We start from the raw sequence: 17,451 nt of genomic DNA, 5'->3' as shown, positions 1-17,451 counted from the left end.
TTCCCAAGGGCCCCCAGATCTCCAGACCCCAGACTGTGAATGGGGGTTCGGAGCAGAAGCCCAGAAGCCAGTGTAGGGCCCAGGCCACAGGAGGTCCCACTCCCCCAGTGCCCATAGACGTGGGTTCTAATCCAGCCCCACCAGCGTGGCCCTGGGCAAGTCGATGCCCATGTCTGTGTCTCCGTTTCCTTGTCTGGAAAAGGGAGCCACCGCAGACGTTTCCCAGAACGGACCGAGAGCCCCACCCTCACCCTCAGGGATGGGGGCCTCGTGTCCGCTCCGTGTCTCCAGCTGGGGGGCTGCTGGATTAGATGGGGGCTGCTGGAGGACCAGGCTGTCATAACACGAGTGCTGCCCAGCCGACGTGGCTCAGTGGTTGAGCGTCAACCTAGGAACCGTGAGGACCTGGTTCAATTCCTGGTCAGGACACATGCCCAGGTTGCGGGCTCGATCCCCAGTGCAGGAGGCAGCCGATGAATGATTCTCTCTCATCATTGATGTTTCTGTGTCTCTCTCCCTCTCCCTTCCTCTCTGAAGTCAACAAAAATGTATTTTAAAAATACTAGCAGCATGGAGTGCCAGGCCTGTGGGCTCCTGACTCAGCCAGGGGCCGCGGGACGGCTGTGAGGGAGGCTCCCTGGAGAAGGAGCTGTGCCTGAGCAGGAGCGTGAAGGGCAGAGGGCAGAGGAACAGGAAGGGTTCGGCGGCTGGAGTGGAGCCGGTCAGGGGGCTGGGGAAGGAGAGGTCAGGCATGTGGTGGGGCTGGCGCAGCAGGGCCGCAGACATGAACGGGGCGGGGGCGGGGGCTAGGGAAGAGCCCTGAGGCCAGGAAGAGGTAGAGTGCCTTGGCCGGCAGGCGAGTAGCCATGGGAATGAGGCCCAGAGAGAGGGCCAACCTGCCCACAGGACAGACGGGAACTGGAAGGAAGCTCTTCCCTGATTGATCCCTTCTACCACCACCTGGTGTCAGCATACAGATTCAAACAAGAGTGAGAACGCCGGGCCTGCCCCCTTTTGCAACCGTCACACCTTACCCCAGGGTAGGCGCTAGGGCTGGGCTATAGCAGCAGCACCAGGAGCCAATATGTGCTGAGACAGGGGACACAGCTGAATCCTGGGAAATGCACCCTGGTGAGCGGCAGGGGGATGCTGGGGATTCCCTGCACTTCCCAGGGGCTCAAGGCAGGGAAGTGGTTTCTATAAAACCCCACAGCGCCCTAGCCGGTTTTGCTCAGTGGACAGAGTGTCGGCCTGCAGACGAAAGGGTCCCAGGTTCGATTCTGGCCAAGGGCACATGCCCGGGTTGTGGGCTCGATCCCCCCCAGGGGGGACCTGCAGGAGGCAGCCAATCGATGGTTCTCTGTCATCATTGATGTTTCTATCTCTCTAGCTCTCTCCCTTCCTCTCTGAAATCAATAGAAGTATATTAAAAAACAAACAAACAAAAAAAAAAAAAACACCCCACAGTGTTGGGGGTAAAAGAGGTTTGCTAGAGGGAATGTCGGGAACAGAAAGACCCACAAAAATCCAGCAAGAGACGTTTGCCAGTTTCTGCGGGCTTGTGTGTGAAAGATGGTTCAGGGACGCTCTGCACAGCAAAGATCAAACCCAGGACTGGGAGTTGAGGATCAGGGGGTTGGGGGTCCTGGGGTAGATTCAGGAAATGACGAGCCCATGAGAATAACAAGCAGGATGATCAGCACATGCAAATTGGGAGGCCTCAGGGAGCAAGGGGTTCCCCCAGCAGCCCCAGGGGGGGGGGGTGTCTATGCTGCTAGGGGCCCCAGACCGGTGGGGCCAGTCCCTACAGCTCAGAGGCCCCCAGCCTCCAGCGGTGGGGAAAGATACTCGAATCATGTTTTCTCCCTGCAGTGTAACTTGGGTCTATAAAGTGCACCTGTCTTATTTGGAAGACGCGTTACTCGTTACACAGGTGTGGCCAGTGTGACCACGACTCTGATTGCAAACCAGAAGCCTAGCAGTTTGCCTCCCAGCCTTTGCCCACCCTACCCTCCTGGAGGTGGTTAATGGTTAACAGGTCCTCCTGGACGTCACTTTCTTATCTAAGAACTTTACAAATGTTCATTCACTTCAGCCTCGGGATAATCCCATACAATGGAGTCTATTATTACAACTTCCCTTTTACAGACAAGGAAACTGGGGCACAGGTGAGTTAAGTCAGTGTCCTGAAGTTATGTAGAAGGCAAGTGACCAAGCCAGGATAGGCACCCAGAGTCGATAGGCTTGACCACTATGAGATGTGTGTACATCGTATACAGGTGATGCTCAATAAATGCAGCTTTGATTAAACGGGGTCTCCCTGTGTGAACCACAGCACCCTCCTCCTCCCCCAAGACATGGCTTCCTCCACTCTCCCTCATCCCCGGACTGGAAACAGGGCTGTGTATACAGTAGGTGCTTACTAAATGCTCGGTGGCAAATTTAACACAATGGGGTGGGGACCCTGCCAAGCAGGTAGGAGGGCAGGTGACATGTATCTGACGAAGGGAGGGATGAGGGCGAGCACTGAGCGCCTGCTATGGGCCAGGCTCTGGGAAAGCAGGGCCATCATCCTCAATGGTGAGATATGGGGGTTCGTTTGCCTGTGGCCACAAATGGAGCGGGAGGCCCAGGGACCCACAGAACCCCAGCCCTGACTGGGGGTGTCCTCCATGTCCCCACCCACTTGTTCCTGCGATGGATCCGTTGGTTCCCTCCCGTGAACCCTGCTCCTGGTCAGGAGAACGTTGCTTCTTGCGACAGCCTTGGCTCCGGCCGTTGCCGCTGGAGCATTCTGGGGGAGGTGGGAAGAGGAACAGGGCCAGGGGGTGGGGGCTGGGCCCTGGGGCCCCTTCTCCGCTGTTCGGCCTGAGTTCTTCCACACCCCCAGACAGAAGCTCTCAAGCTTCAATGGACATCCATGGTCCAGCCCCTTTCCCAGGCCGGAGAGGGCTTCTGTGAAACCTCGGGAAATGGGGGGTCAGGGGGGCAGAGGGGGTTCTTCCCCAGAACCTCTGTGGTGACCAGAGGCTAACAGCGCCCCGGGTGGGAATGAGTTCCCCACTGTGAGCAATAGCCAAAGGGAGGCCGGAAGGCCAGGCCAGGAGAGGGAGACCCAAGACTCGGGGAGGTGGGCAACAAGCCATCATCCAGCTGCGCATTGTGAGGCCTGAGTTCCAACCCCGGCTTCTCACCGTGTCACTGGGCAAGAACTCCTGGGGGAGGCCTCGCTGTGCATCAGCTTCCTCATCTCAGATGGGAACCTAGCAGCCCCCCATCGCCCTGTGAAATGCCAGGACCGAGCGGGGGGCACTGGCATTACTATAGTGCTCTGGGTAGACCGAGGCATGGCGGCAGCCGACACTCTCTGGCCTAGGGTTGCCAGATTTAGCAAAAATACAGGACACCCAGTTACACTTGAATGTCAGATAAACAATGACTAGCTTTCTAGATAAGTACAATATTTGGAACATGGTTATACTAAATAAATTGTTTTAAAAAACCACTCACAGACACAGACATCAGTATGGTGGAAACCAGAGGGCGGGGGGCTTGGGGGAAGTAAAGGGTAAAGGGGGTCAGATATATGGTGACAGGAGATTTGACTTTGGGTGGTGGGCACACAATGCAACATACAGACGATGTATCAGAACTGTACGCTTGAAACGTTTAATTTTATTAAGCAATTTCACCCACATACATTTAGTTAAAAAGAAAAAAAGAATTTTTTTAAATCTGACTTTCAAATTTGTGTCCTGAATTTTATCTGGAGCCAACCCAGGCCCCTTGCACCCATCACCCCTCTTCTTCCCATCATCACCCTCATCCATGCCTGGGGGTGGAGAAAGGAAGTGGGGACACCTGGCCCTGCCGTGGGGCAATGCAACGGCCCCCGGGCTTTGGGCTATAAGAGGGCCAGGTGGGTGCAGGGGACAGAGACACTGGAGCCCCTGCTCAACCATGACCCAAAGCTGCAGACCCTCTGGCCCTGCCCTGGCCTCCATCCTGCTGACCATGCTGCTGGGTGGTGAGTGGAGCCACATGTCTGTCCATCCATCTGTCCCTGGGCATCCATTCCTGCTTCTCCACTTATGCCCTTGACTTAAGTGGTCCCCTTCTCCTCACGGGAAGGGTGGCTGGGATGAGGAGACCCATTTCCAGAGGAGGAGACTGGGGTTCAGAGTGGTGAGGGGCCCGGTGAATCCAGTGGGGGCGGGTCAGTGGGCACGCTCTGGGGACCCCAGAGCCAAATGAAGCTCAGATCTAGCTGTGCCCTGGCAGAAGGCGGTGGCAGGGCCCGCCGTCCTGTCTGTACCTCAGTTTCCTCATCTGGCAACAAGCACGTGAAGAGTCCTGACCCAGGGGTTCTTGTGGGAGTTCAAGGGCCAACTGGCCCAGTGGGGTGGGCTCCTCCATGACACTCACCACCCCGCCCCCGGATGTCTCCAGGCTCCGTGCTGGCCTCCGAGATCGTGGGTGGCCGGCAGGCCCGGCCCCACGCATGGCCCTTCATGGTGTCCCTGCAGCAGCGTGGAAGCCACTTCTGTGGTGGGACCCTGGTGGCCCCGAACTTCGTCATGTCGGCTGCGCACTGTGTGAACGGCATGTGAGTGACTCCTGAGCGTACCTTCCCTCTTCCCTCCGTCGTTTCCACATCTGCCCAATGGAGTGGGGGTGGAGGGGGTGGGCCGTGAGGCCAGGGTCTGGGCTCCTCCAGGGCACCCCCATCAATGCCCCTTCTTCACCAGGCCTAAGTGGGGGCATGGAGCCATGGAGCCCAAGGATCAGCCCTGGGTGGTGAGGCATCCCGAGGGCATGGGCCTGGGCTCGGCTGAGCTCTGGGGCCTCTCTCCCACCCCCAAACCCAAGAGCCACCTCGATCACCTCCTGCACCCACTTTGCTGCAGGAACTTCCAGGCAGTGCAGGTGGTGCTGGGGGCACACAACCTGGGCCGGCCTGAGCCCACGCGGCAGCTGTTCAGCATCCAGCGCATCTTTGAAAACGGCTTCGATGCCCAGAGGCTGGTGAACGACATTGTTCTTCTGCAGGTGGGAGGCCGGCTGGGCAGGGGAGGGTGCCTGGGGTGGGCAGGGATGCCCAAGCAGGCGTAAAGGCCTGGGGCCGGAGGCGTGGGGCGGGCAGAGAAGGGGCTATAGACTGGGGGTCACACCTGGCTCTAACTGGGCGGGTCATCTCTGTGCCCCAGTCTCCTCCTGTGTGACCTGGGAAACAAGCCCCAGCTGAGGGTTGTTGAGCGCGTGAACAAGAGGACGCAGAGTGCTCTGAGCAGTTGTCCATCAGCAGATGGTTGTGATTATTCGTGCCCTGTGGCCGAGGGCGGGGACAGTCCCTGTCTTTGTGAAACGGGGCAAAATCCCCCACATTCAGACGGGTGGGAGGCTGGAGGGAGAAGCGTCCCCCCGCCCCACTGCTTGCAGAGCTGTGGTTACTCTCAGCCATGTTCCAGAACCAGGGGTTTGTTGTCATTGGTGTTGCCCATAGTTTGGTACCTGCTGTTTACTGCACTCAAGACATGTTCAAGTTCACCCTGAGCCACTGTGGTTGCTTCACAAACAGGGATATTTCACAAACAGGGAAACTGACACTCAGGGTGGGGAGCATCCTGCAGGGTGGCCGTCCTCCTCCATAAAATCCCAGAACTATCATAGGTCTGTTTCCCCCGGGAAGGGCAGCGTCGGCACCCACTGCCCCATGTGACTCTTTGATGCTCTGTCCTGCCCACTGCAGCTCAACGGGTCAGCCACCATCAACGCCAACGTGCAGGTGGCCAGGCTGCCCGAGCAGGGCCAAGGTGTGGGCAACGGGGTACGCTGCCTGGCCATGGGATGGGGTCGGCTGGGCACAAACCGGCCACCACCCAGAGTCCTACAGCAGCTCAACGTGACCGTGGTGACATCCCTCTGCCGCCCCACAAACGTGTGCACACTGGTGCCGCGCCGTCGCGCCGGCATCTGCTTTGTGAGTACCTGCAACCCCCCTCTCCGCTCCCACCCCACTCCTGCCTGGGCCACGGCAACCAGGACTGCGAGCCAGGTGCCAGGAGGACTTCCCAACCCCGAAGGGAGGCGGGTGGGGGGTCCTGGAAGCCTAGCCTCCTAATCTCACCGGCTCCGCACAGGGGGACTCCGGCGGGCCCCTGGTCTGCAACGGGCTGATCCACGGGATCGACTCCTTCATCAGAGGGAGCTGCGGCTCCGGCTTCTTCCCAGATGCCTTTGCCCCCGTGGCGCAGTTTGCAGACTGGATCAACTCCATCATCCGCCAACACGACGACCACCCTCGACTCCACCCCAGGGACCCTGCAAGTAGGAGCCACTAGAAAGGGCTGCCCCAGTCACCCCGCCTCACCTGCCCCTGGCCAGGCCCATCCATGCTGCACGACGCAGCATCTGACAGAATAAAAACCTTCTCTGTTTTGTAGAATGTGTCTGGGTGTTGGTTGGTTGTGCAGTTGGAGATGGAAAGTAGTTAGGGAGAGTGTTTTGGGCATCGCACGAGTATGCTGCCACCAGGGGGCAGCAAAACCAGGGCATTGGGGTAAGAAGTTCCTTCCCCTCCAGGCGGGAAAGGATGCCCCTGGCCATTTCTGGTCTCCCTCCCCGTAAAGCTCATGGACACACGATGAAGTTCGAATTGCAAGTGGTCACGGCACCCGGCGCTGTCGCAGGTGTTTGCTGAGTGCTCACCAGGTGCAGGAATCACTCTCAGTCTTTGCCGTGTTGGCTCATCTCCAGCCCCTGGGGCCGGTCCCGTCAGTGCCATGTATGACGGACAAGAAGGGGAGGTGCGGAGAGGTGGAGCCCTTCTCAGGAGCCTGAGCTGAGTCCCAGCTCTGCCTTCGGGCAACTTGGTGGCTGTCTCTGAACCTCTGTTTCCCTGTGGGGAGGAGTGGGTGCTGTCTGGGAAAGGGTGCAGCCAGAGATTGGGGTTTCACTGGGTGACAGAGACAAGTCCTCCCCCAACTCCCCAGCCTCGGTCGAAGTTGCTGCCCTGGGGGCGGGACATGACTGACTTGTACCCCTCTTCTGTCTTCCTGGGCCCAGGAAGGAGCCCTCTGGGGCCTCGGGTGAGGACCACAACAGACATGGCCTCTGCCATCATGCAGCCTATAGTCTGATGGTGGGGGAGGAAATAGTCACCCAAGCAAACAAATAAATGAGAGTGGTAACAATAGGTAACACCCCAACACACACACACACACACACACACCATGAGTTTGGGATAAATCTTTTCCTCTCTGTCCCCTGGTCCCAAAGCCCCTCCCTCTGGAGCTCAGCCCCCTGGGTTCCCCTCAGGGCCTCTGCCTGGGTGTCTCCTCTGCCCGCCTGCTCTGCCTGCAGGCGCTCCCTTACCCAGCCTCCCCCAGGTGCCAGCTGCTCAGGAAGGTGCCTAGCTGCCCTGCTTTTTCCACTTAATACTATACCCAGGCGGCCTTCCCTTGTCCACACGACATCTGGAGATGTTCAGGGCTAGTTATTGAACCACACCATCTTCCTAGGTCATTTCCAAATTTTGTTGCAATTTTGAACATTCTTACATAATCTGGACTCCCGTCTCCTCATGGGCATTCATTCAGAACGTCTGATTTTAATAAGGAAACATGTTAGGATCTATCCGATCCCATTTGTTATTTTCTATTCTTTTCTATATGTATGAAATAATCTGTTGTGAGGAGGGGAAAAAAAGGAGGGGAAAGTATTGTGCGCTGTTCCCACTGGGGTTATTCAAGGTCTGCCCCACCCCTCTGGTCCCAGCACCTGCCACTTTTCTTCTCTTCAGAACCTGGGAGGGGGCACGTGATCCAAGCTCAGCCAATCAGAGGCAGCCTGCAGACATTGGTGTAATGGGGAATTGGAGCAGGAGCCCACTGAGCCACTGGGCTGAGTCTGGGGTTCCTGGGGCCACAACAGGGGAGCCTGGTGAGGAGAGGAAGAAGGGGGGAACTAGCAGCAAAGACCTGACATTGTTCAAGGTGCCTGGATCAAGCCACACCTGAAGGCAGCCCTGAACTTTCCATTAAAATGTCCTTATTGAAGGCACAGTCTTTCCAGCTGCCACTACACACCACCTTTGCAACATTCTGCTTGTTGGGGTGTCAGGACCAATGTCAGAGGCACAGCAATGGGGACAAGGTGTAGGGTGACCTTATTCCCTCCCCCACCCAATTTCCTCTCCAAGTTGGAGAAGGAAGACAAAGAAGGGAGGTGCAGGGGAAAAAACGGGGGGGCGGGGGGGAAACAACCACGAGGAAGTGGGTTGTTTACAAGCTGTGGCCTCCAGCTGCTGTTGCGAAACTTGAGGGCTGGAAGGACACTCTTGGGAGACTTGGCTGGGGGGCTGGAGTGGCTCCATCCCTCTGCTCTGCTCCTGCATCCTGAGGGGCTGCTCCCCGCACCAGGGTCAGCTCTGGGCGAGGTACACAGAGGCAGGAGGCAGCCCTCACGGTGCAAAGTCCAGCAGAAGATAACCTCACCCTGAGGCGGGGGGAAGCAGACTGGCGGGCTCCCCTTTACCCAGCTGGGCCTCTGCCTATTGGACAGATGGGGCCAGTTGGAGCCGCCCCACCTCCCACTCCCATAAGAGAGTCCCGGGGCCCCGCCCTGGTCAGTGTCGAGGCCACAGCAGCACCATGACAGACCTCTCCGTGCGCCTGGCGGCTCTGATCCTCCTGGGAGGGGCCCTATGTGGTGAGAGGGGACCTGGGACTGGGCGGACAGCAGGGGGCAGCAGCCTGCCGGGCAGTCGGCCATGGGGCCCCCTCCATCAGACAGGATTGTCCCCCAGCCCTCCTGGATAGGCAGAAAGGGGGCAGCGCCCAGGGGAATGGAAGGCTCTGAAAGTCTGGGAATTCTCCAAACTGGGATCTGAAATGCAAGCCTTCCCCACAGTGAGAACACGCAGCTCTGCCGTGGAAACCGGCGGCCGCGTGTTCCGTGGCTGCCAGGAGTGTTGGTTCGGTCCATCCCGCTTTTCTTGTGTTTAAATCAAAGCTGGTAGGCTCGGTGTATAGAATGGAATTAGCCCCAGACCAGTGATGGGCAACCTTTTGAGCTTGGTGTGTCCAACTTCGCCAAAAAACGGAGCATAACTTGGGTAGTGTGTCACTTCTAGGAAAAAACATTATTTCGCAAATGTTTTATCCTCGGCATGCGGCCGCCTCAGCAGCCGCGTGTCATCAGAAATGGCTACGCGTGTCAGTGCTGACACGCGTGTCATAGGTTCGCCATCACTGCCCCAGACCCTGCTGCTCCCTATTGTTCCCCCAGGCATCTGAACGTATGACCCTGGGGTGGGGGCTCCAATGATGAGATTCCAGGTCGGAGGGGGGCTGGAGTGGCCTGCGGGGGCCCCTGAGGCCTGGGCTGCAGTCATCCGTGGAATCCTCACACCCACCTGCCTGCACCCAGCGGCACAGCCCCGGGGCCGGATCCTGGGCGGCCGGGAGGCCCAGTCCCACCAGCGGCCCTACATGGCGTCGGTGCAGGTGAACGGCACACACGTGTGCGGCGGCTTCCTGGTGGCCGAGCAGTGGGTGCTGAGCGCAGCGCACTGCCTGGAGGATGTGTGAGTGGTGCTGGCGATGGGGGAGGGGGGGCGGGTGTGTGGGGGGGACACAGAGCAGGGATGTGATTGGGTAGCGGTGGGGACGTGGACCTGACATGGACCCGCCCCAGCCCCAGGCCCAATGAGACGGTGAAGGTGCTCCTAGGCGCGCATTCCCTGTCGCAACCTGAACCATCCAAGCACCTGTATGATGTGCTCCGAGCAGTGCCCCACCCTGACAGCCGGCCGGATACCATCGACCACGACCTCCTTCTGCTGCAGGTCAGCCAAGCCTGGCTGCACTCCTCCTGCTGCATGCCCCGCCCCCTGCAACCCCCAACCCTGATTCCCACCTCCCCCTACCGGTCCCACGGAGTCTAGCCACAGTCCCTCCTGCTGCATACTCTCCCTGCAACCCTGACACCCGCCTCACCCCACCCGCAGCTGTCTGAGAATGCCACTCTGGGCCCCGAGGTGAAGCCCCTGCCCTGGCAGCACGAGGACCGCGAGGTGGCAGCTGGCACGCTCTGCGACGTGGCCGGCTGGGGCATAGTGAGCCACACGGGCCGCCGGCCCGACCGCCTGCAATACTTGCTCCTGCGAGTGATGGACCGCGCCACCTGCAACCTGCGCAAGTACCACGACGGCACCATCACTGAGCGCATGATGTGCGCAGAGAGCAACCGCAAGGACACCTGCAAGGTGTGGGGTGGGGCGGGGCAGGGGCCCGCTGAAGAGGGGCGACTCTGAGGGCGGGGCCTGCGGAAGGTGGGCCCCTAAGAGGGGTGGGCTGTGGAGAGGGCGGGGTCTGGAAGGCGGGCATTGAAGTGTGGGGTTTGGAGGGCAGGGACTCAGTGGGTAGGGCCTGCAGTGATGGGTGGGGCCTGGGGGATTGACACACAGGGGGCGGGGAAAGGGTTTGGGCTGGAGGGAGGAGCGGGAATTGCAGTGGTTGAGCCCCGGTGTGACACTGGCGGGCAGGGAGACTCTAGAGGGGGGAGGGAGGAGGATAAATACCCCCCTCACAGCCCTTTCTCACATAGGGTGACTCTGGGGGCCCTCTGGTGTGCAATGGCGTGGCCGAAGGCGTGGTCACCTCAGGATCCCGCGTGTGTGGCAATCCCAAGAAGCCAGGCATCTACACTCGTGTGGGGAGTTACAGGGCCTGGATCGAGAGCATTATGGATGGAGGCGTGGCCTCCTGAGGAGACCCTGAGGGGCGGGGTCACAAGCAATAAAGTCATTCACTCCTGCATCCCATCAGACTTTATTTTTTTCTCTATTTTGTTTATTCATTTGTTTTAAGATTCACATATAAGTGAAACCATATGCTAGTTGTCTTTCTCTGTCTGACTTGCTTAACTTAGCATAATACCCTCTAGGTCCATCCGTGCTGTTGCAAATAACAAGATTTCATTCTTTCTCGTGGCTGAGAAATATTCCATTGTATATGCACCACATTTTCTTTGTACATTTGTCTATCGATGGACGCTTAGGTTGTTTCATATTTTGGCTATTGTAAATAAAGCTGCAATGAACATAGGGATGTAAATGTCTTCAGCTAAATATCCAGAATGCTGGGTCATGTGGCAGCTCTATTTTTAATTATTTGAGGAAATTCCATACTGTTTTCTATAGGTGGCTACATCAGTTTACAATCCCACCAACAGTGCACGAGGTTTCCCTCTTCTTCACACCCTCACCAACACTTGCTGTTTGTTGATTTATTATTATTATTTTCTAAATCCTATGTTACAACCACTTTCTTGAATTGATTTTAGAGAAGTAGGAAGGGGGAGAGAGAGAGAAACATCAATGTGAGAGAAAAACATGGATTGATTGCCTCCCATATGCGTTCCTGGGAATCAAACCTGTGACCTTCTGGTGCATGGGACAACTCTCCAACCAACTGAGCCACACTGGCCAAGGCATGTTTGCTGATTTATTGATGAGAGCCATTCTGACAGGTATGAGGTGGTATCTCATTGTGTTGTTTGGGTTTTTTTAATCTTCACCCGAGGAGTGAGGATATTTTCCCACTGGTTCTTTTATTTTTTATTTAAAAATATTTTTATTGATTTCAGAGAGGAAGGGAAAGGGAGAGAGACAGATAGAAACATCAATGATGAGAATCATTGATTGGTTGCCTCCTGCACGCCCCCTACTGGGGATGAAACTGGGCATGTGCCCTTGACTGGAATTGAACCTGGCACCCTTCAATCGGTAGGCCAATGCTCTATCCACCTAAACAAACCAGCCAGGGCTCCATTGATTCTTTTAGAGAGAGTGGAAGAGAGGAAGGCTGGGTGGAGAAGAGGGGAGAGAGAGAAACATCAATGTGAGAGAGATACATCTATTGGTTGCCTCCCACACTCACCCCAACAGGGGGAGGGGGATAGGCGGAGATGGAACCTGCAACCCAGGTATGTGCTCTTGACTGGAAATAAAACCCAAGACCCTCCCGTGTGCAGGCCAACATTCTAACCACTGAACCACGCTGGCCATGGCTCTTATTTTGGTTTTGATTCACATTTCTCTGATGATCAATGACGCTGAGCATCTTCATATGTTCGTTGGCCATCTGTATGTTCTTTCTGGAGAAATTATTATTTAGGTCCTCTGCCAAATTTTTAATTGGATTGTTTGTTTTATGATGTTGAGTTATATGAGTCTTTACATATTTTGAATATTAACCCCTTATCAGATAAATCATTTTCAAATATCTTCTTCCATTCAGTAGGTTGTCTTTTTTTGTTGTTGATGGCTTCCTTTGCTGTGCAAAACTTTTTAGCTTGATATAGTACCATGTTTATTTTTTCTTTTGTTTTTCTTGCCTGGGGGAACATATCCAAAAAGATATTGATAAGAGTGATGTAAAAGAGTTTACTGCCTATGTCTTCTTCCAGTTTTATGATTTGGGGCTTTCCATTTAAGTCTTTAATCCATTTTGAATTTATTTTTGTGAGAAATCAGCTGATAGCCTTATTGGATTTCCTTTGTATGTAATTCTTTTTTCCCCTCTTGCTGCCTTGAAAATTGTCTCTTTATCTTTAACTTTTGCCATTTTAACCACAACATGTCCTGGTGGGGTCTCTTCAGATTCATCATGTTTGGAACTCTCTGTGCTTCCTGCACCATGATATCTGCTTCCGTTCCCAGGTTCGGAAAGATTTCAGCCATTATTTCCTTTTAAAAAATTATTAGCGAGAAATACATTGATTGTTGTTCCTCTTACTATTTATGCATTCATTGGTTGATTCTTGTATGTGCCCTGTGGACCAGAGATCGAACCTGCAACTTTGGCATATCCGGACGACACTCTAACCATCTGAGCTACCTGGCCAGGGCCCAGCCATTATATATTTAAGTAAAGTCTCTGTTGTTTTCTTTCTTTCTTCTCCTTTTGGGATCTCTATAATGTGAATGTTGGAGCGCTTGATGTTATCCCAGAAGTCCCTTAAACTATCCTTGTGTTTTTCAATTATTTTTTTCTTCTGTTCTGAATAGTTGTTTTCCATTAGTCTGTCTTCCAGGCCACTGATCCATTCTTCTGTGTTAGCTAATCTGCTGTTAATTCCTGCTAATGTGGTTTTCATTTCAGTTATTGTATTCTTTTTTAAAAATATATTTTATTGATTTTTTTACAGAGAGGAAGGGAAAAGGATAGAGAGTTAGAAACATTGATGAGAGAGAAACATCGATCAGCTGCCTCCTGCACATCCCTACTGGGGCTGTGCCCACAACCAAGGTACATGCCCTTGACCGGAATCGAACCTGGGACCCTTCAGTCCACAGGCTGACGCTCTATCCACTGAGCCAAACCAGTTAGGGCAAGTTATTGTATTCTTTAGGTCTGCTTGGCTCTTTCTTATACTTTCTAATTTTTTTTCTTATAATTTCTAAGTTCCTCTATTTCACTCAAGTTTGGAGAGCATCCTTATGACCACTCCTTTGAAATCTTTTTTAATGGATTTTTTATAATTTACAATTTGTACAGTTTTACATAGTCTCTATAAAATTGTGTGCTCTACGTTGTTTCATGAACACTTTTCTGTGAGTATTTCTAGTCAACTATTTTAATAATTAATGTAACATTTCTTTGTGTCGGTGTATCATAATACATAATACAGAACTTAATTACTCTGTTCTGTTATATACTTGGTCCATAGGAGGTTCTCAGTATATATTTGTTGAAAGAATGCATGAATATCACAAACTTATATTCTGTGCACCTTTTCAATATTGCAAATTAAGGGGCAAAAACATTTCCCTTCTACTCTTCTAGGTTCTTTGGCTGGTCTAATCAAATTGACATAAGACAGGTTAACAGGAGAAAACCAAATTTAATTATGTACTATGGAGGGGGGGGGGGGGGAGGAGGTTCTATGGAAAGTAACCTCATAGGGTGATTTGATTATAGATTCCTGAGCAGGTCATGGTGAGTAATCAAGCCCCAGGCCTATAACTTCTTCTTCTTTTTTGTTTTTTTACATATATTTTATTGATTTTTTACAGAGAGGAAGGGAGAGGGATAGAGAGTTAGAAACATCGATGAGAGAAACATCGATCAGCTGCCTCCTGCATACCCCCTACTGGGGATGTGTCCGCAACCAAGGTACATGCCCTTGACCGGAATCGAACCTGGGACCCTTGAGTCCCCAGGCCGACTCTCTATCCACTGAGCCAAACCAGCCAGGGCTACAATTTCTTTAGTGAAAGGTTTTAAGCCAGCCCTGCCCATTGTTCTTGGGCATCCCCTTTGAATTCCTTATCAGGCAAATTATTAAATTATTTATCTTTTTTTCTGGAGATTTTTCTTGTTCCTTCAGTTCAGAGATATTCTGTCATTTATTTTGTTTGATTTCTATTTTATTTTTTAAAATATCAATTGGACAAAATAGCTGTCTCTCCCAGTCTTGATAAAGTGGCCTGATGTAGAAGCGGCCTCTGTTTAGTCAGCATGCGCCCGGTGGTTTTGGGAAGCTGGTGGGAGCCAAAGGTGTTGGGCACTGGCCCACTGAGCTGGAGTGGCCCCGGGTAGGGAGGCCAGGTGAGTGTGGTGAGGCCCTGTTCATCCTGCTTGCTCTCTTTGTTCGAAGGCGACCTTGCAGGCAGACCAAAGCCCGTGGATAGAGCTCCTGCTGCCTTATAGAGGGTAGAGGGATGTAAACAATGACACTCATGACCCCTCTGACCCCCGCCATCCGGGAGAGTTCCTGCAGTTCACTCTCCAATCTTCTCTATACGTTCCCTCTCTTGTTTGTCCTTTAGAAAGTGGTCTGGCATAGAAGCGACCAGTGTGTAGGTGTTACGTGTGGGTTTTGTAGTTTAGGAGGTTGGTTGGAGCTGGGCAGGCATTATAACACCTGGGGCTCCGGCCTGCGGACCTGAGTGACTCCCTGGCAGGGAGGCTAGGTGTGCAGGGTGACACCAGCCCCGTTGTCCCTTTGTTTGGAGGCAAAAGGTTCCAGGCAGTATAGCTGGGAACCTCCTGTACTGACCTGCAGGCCAAATCCCCTGAATAGAGCTCCTGCCGCCCTATGGTTCTTTGTTCTGTCTCTTTCTCATTTGCTGTTCAGAAACTATTCATTAGCCTCTGATTAGGTGAGTTCCGCTCTCCCTTGCTGCTGCCATTAGAGCACACACTGCAGGACACAGACAAGCCAGACCCAGGGGTGGCGGAATCCGCAAATGACAGTACCTGCACCAGTAATGCGGTGCTAGGAGGTGACAGGAGGGCTGAAAGGTGGTGAACCTGGTTGGGGGGACCTTGGGGTGAAGGGTAAAAGTGGTCAGATCTGACACCATTCATGAGGGGCTGAAGTTGTCAGGCGCCTCTCCATGCCTTGGCCACACGGTGGCGCCCTTACTCCTTCCTACCAGTAGAGAGGACTCCTGCCCCCTTGGTCTGGCTAATGTCCAGCTCTCCTTTTGCTTCCCAAATGGACGGTGAGGGCCTATGTGTGCAGGCCCCTGCTCTGGGCTGAGATGTAGGTGTACAGAGACTCTAAAGTTGTGCTTTATGACCATGTCGCAAATTGGGAAATAGGCTGGGAGAGTTCATGTGAATCTCCTGAGGTCACACAGAAGCTACCGGGCAAAGTCTGAATTCGAACCCAGAGCCATGGCGCCTGCGTTCAGAGGCATTCCCTGGGCTGAGAGGGCCATAGAAAGAGATTGACGGGTGTCCCTGAGCAGCCACACAGCTCTGCCCTGTCCCCACCCCCTCACTGCCCTCCTTCTGGGCAATGACAGGGAAGTGATAGAGGGCAGAACCCAGGCCCCCAGGCCCTGTGCCCTTTCTCCTGCCTGGATGTGGGACCATTAAGGTCCCACTAGTTAAGCCTAGTCCCCAAGGGCATTCATGACTTCCCTTTTGTTGAAAAAAAGGAGGGTCTAAAGGTAAAGTTGTGTGCCCCACTGGGGATTGGGAAGTTGGAATTGGGACCTGTGGGAGGGTTTTGTTTTTGTACATGGAGCATTAATTTATGCACAAGAGTTTATTGAGCTCATCCCGTGTGCCTGGCCCTGGGCTGGGCGCTGTGGACACAGCTGCCTCCAGTCCTGCTCAGAAGAGCCGGTCCTGTATTCTGTTGCAAGGAATCTAACTCATTTAGGCTTTCCTATGAAAAGATCCTCCTCAGCACACTCATGAATTTCGTAAGAGAGACGTAATTGCTGGTCATTCAGCACCAAAGACTCAGTCACTCAGTAGGTATTTTCTGAATGAAGAGATGATGTCAGGGAGTGGCTTTGAAAGGGGTGGAAGGAGGATGACTAGATTTAGCAAATAAAAATACAGGCTGGCTAGTTAAATGGGACTTTCAGAAACCAAATACATTTTATATTTTATCTGTCCCAGGTGACATTTGGGAGAGACTTATATTAAGGAAGTATTCACTGTTCGTCTGAAATTCACATTGACTGGGCATCCTGCCTTTTATCTGACAAGACTGGTGGGGGTTCCAGATGGACTGCTCCCTGTCCATGAGCTGATGACTGATGAAGCTGGGCCAGGCTTCCTCCAGCTGGAGGGTGGGATGGGAGAGGTGAAGGGGGGTGCAGCCTTGGGGGAGTCACAGGAGGTTCACCCCCATCCTGTGGTCAGTGGGAGCCACAGAAGATTCCAGAGATGGTCTGGGAGGAGGAGGTGGGTTGTAAGTAGAGGAAGGCTGGAGGCCTGGGAGCACCGTGGCCACGAAATGCAGAGAAGGGATGAGTATCTTCCAAATCCAAGGCACAGGCTCCAACCTCGCAGCTGCTGCGGCCCTGGTTTCCTCGCCCGTCACGCAGGCCCAGGGTCCCTGGCTCTACGGAGGCTGTGGATTCGGGTGCACAGACAACACTTGCAGCCTGATGGGCTGAACAGCCTCTTCCTATTACAGTCACACTGTCATTGTTGACCCGAGGCGGGAACTGCACTGTGTGAACACCCGTGGGCATCACGATGACTCCAGGTGGGGGGCAGGTTGGGGGGTAACTGGACATCTTAATCCACAAGTGCTCCCCTTCCAACATTCTTTCTAGGGGGCCCATAGCAGGCAGGCTACCCCATGTGCCCCCCATTAGCCAATGCTCCCGGGCAGCCTGGCACATTTTGCCTACTAGGCCCACAGAGCCATTTACCAGATGTCCTGGTGGCCTGCTGCGAAACAAATCCCCCGAGCTTACTGACAGAGAGCCCCTATGTCACTGATGCTCAGCTTCTGCGGGTTGGGAATCGGGAGGCAGGTGGCTTGCCCCTTCTTCACCACGTCCAGGTGACCTGGGGTCACGTGCAGGCGTCTTCACTCCCCCCGGGTCCCAGCTGGGAAGACTCTGAGCAGGTACATGGCCAAATGAGGTGCAGATGACATGACAGTAAAAGGACGAGCCTCTAACCTCCA

At 54.0% G+C, this 17,451-nt stretch overlaps 2 protein-coding genes across 2 annotated transcripts; both read left to right on the top strand.

Annotated features, from left to right (window-relative positions):
• Nucleotides 1–3,960: 3,960 nt before the first annotated feature.
• ELANE (elastase, neutrophil expressed) lies at nt 3,961–6,380 on the top strand (the record flags this gene model as incomplete). Its single annotated transcript, XM_079772386.1, has 5 exons — nt 3,961–4,027; nt 4,450–4,606; nt 4,908–5,049; nt 5,750–5,980; nt 6,141–6,380. The coding sequence occupies 5 exons, from the start codon at nt 3,961–3,963 to the stop codon at nt 6,339–6,341; spliced, it is 798 nt and encodes a 265-aa protein (XP_079628512.1). The 3' UTR covers nt 6,342–6,380.
• Nucleotides 6,381–8,554: 2,174 nt separating this feature from the next.
• On the top strand, nt 8,555–10,820 carry CFD (complement factor D). The gene is made up of 5 exons (XM_079772369.1): nt 8,555–8,709; nt 9,430–9,586; nt 9,697–9,847; nt 10,010–10,267; nt 10,609–10,820. Exons 1-5 carry the CDS (start codon nt 8,652–8,654, stop codon nt 10,768–10,770), a joined length of 786 nt encoding a protein of 261 aa, XP_079628495.1. The 5' UTR covers nt 8,555–8,651; the 3' UTR covers nt 10,771–10,820.
• Nucleotides 10,821–17,451: the final 6,631 nt, after the last annotated feature.

This window comes from Cnephaeus nilssonii, assembly GCF_951640355.1.
Source record: "Cnephaeus nilssonii genome assembly, chromosome: 5".
Taxonomy (NCBI): domain Eukaryota; kingdom Metazoa; phylum Chordata; class Mammalia; order Chiroptera; family Vespertilionidae; genus Cnephaeus; species Cnephaeus nilssonii.
The sequence above is the reverse complement of the archived record's forward strand: the minus strand, read 5'-3'. Positions and strand labels throughout refer to the sequence as shown.

Bases quoted from the DNA above. Each gene is read 5' to 3' on its own strand.
- CFD (XM_079772369.1), top strand. From the start codon at position 8,652: ATGACAGACCTCTCCGTGCGCCTGGCGGCTCTGATCCTCCTGGGAGGG. The intron at 8,710-9,429 runs GTGAGAGGGGAC...GCCTGCACCCAG, and splicing joins CCTGGGAGGGGCCCTATGTG to CGGCACAGCCCCGGGGCCGG. The intron at 9,848-10,009 runs GTCAGCCAAGCC...CCCCACCCGCAG, and splicing joins ACGACCTCCTTCTGCTGCAG to CTGTCTGAGAATGCCACTCT.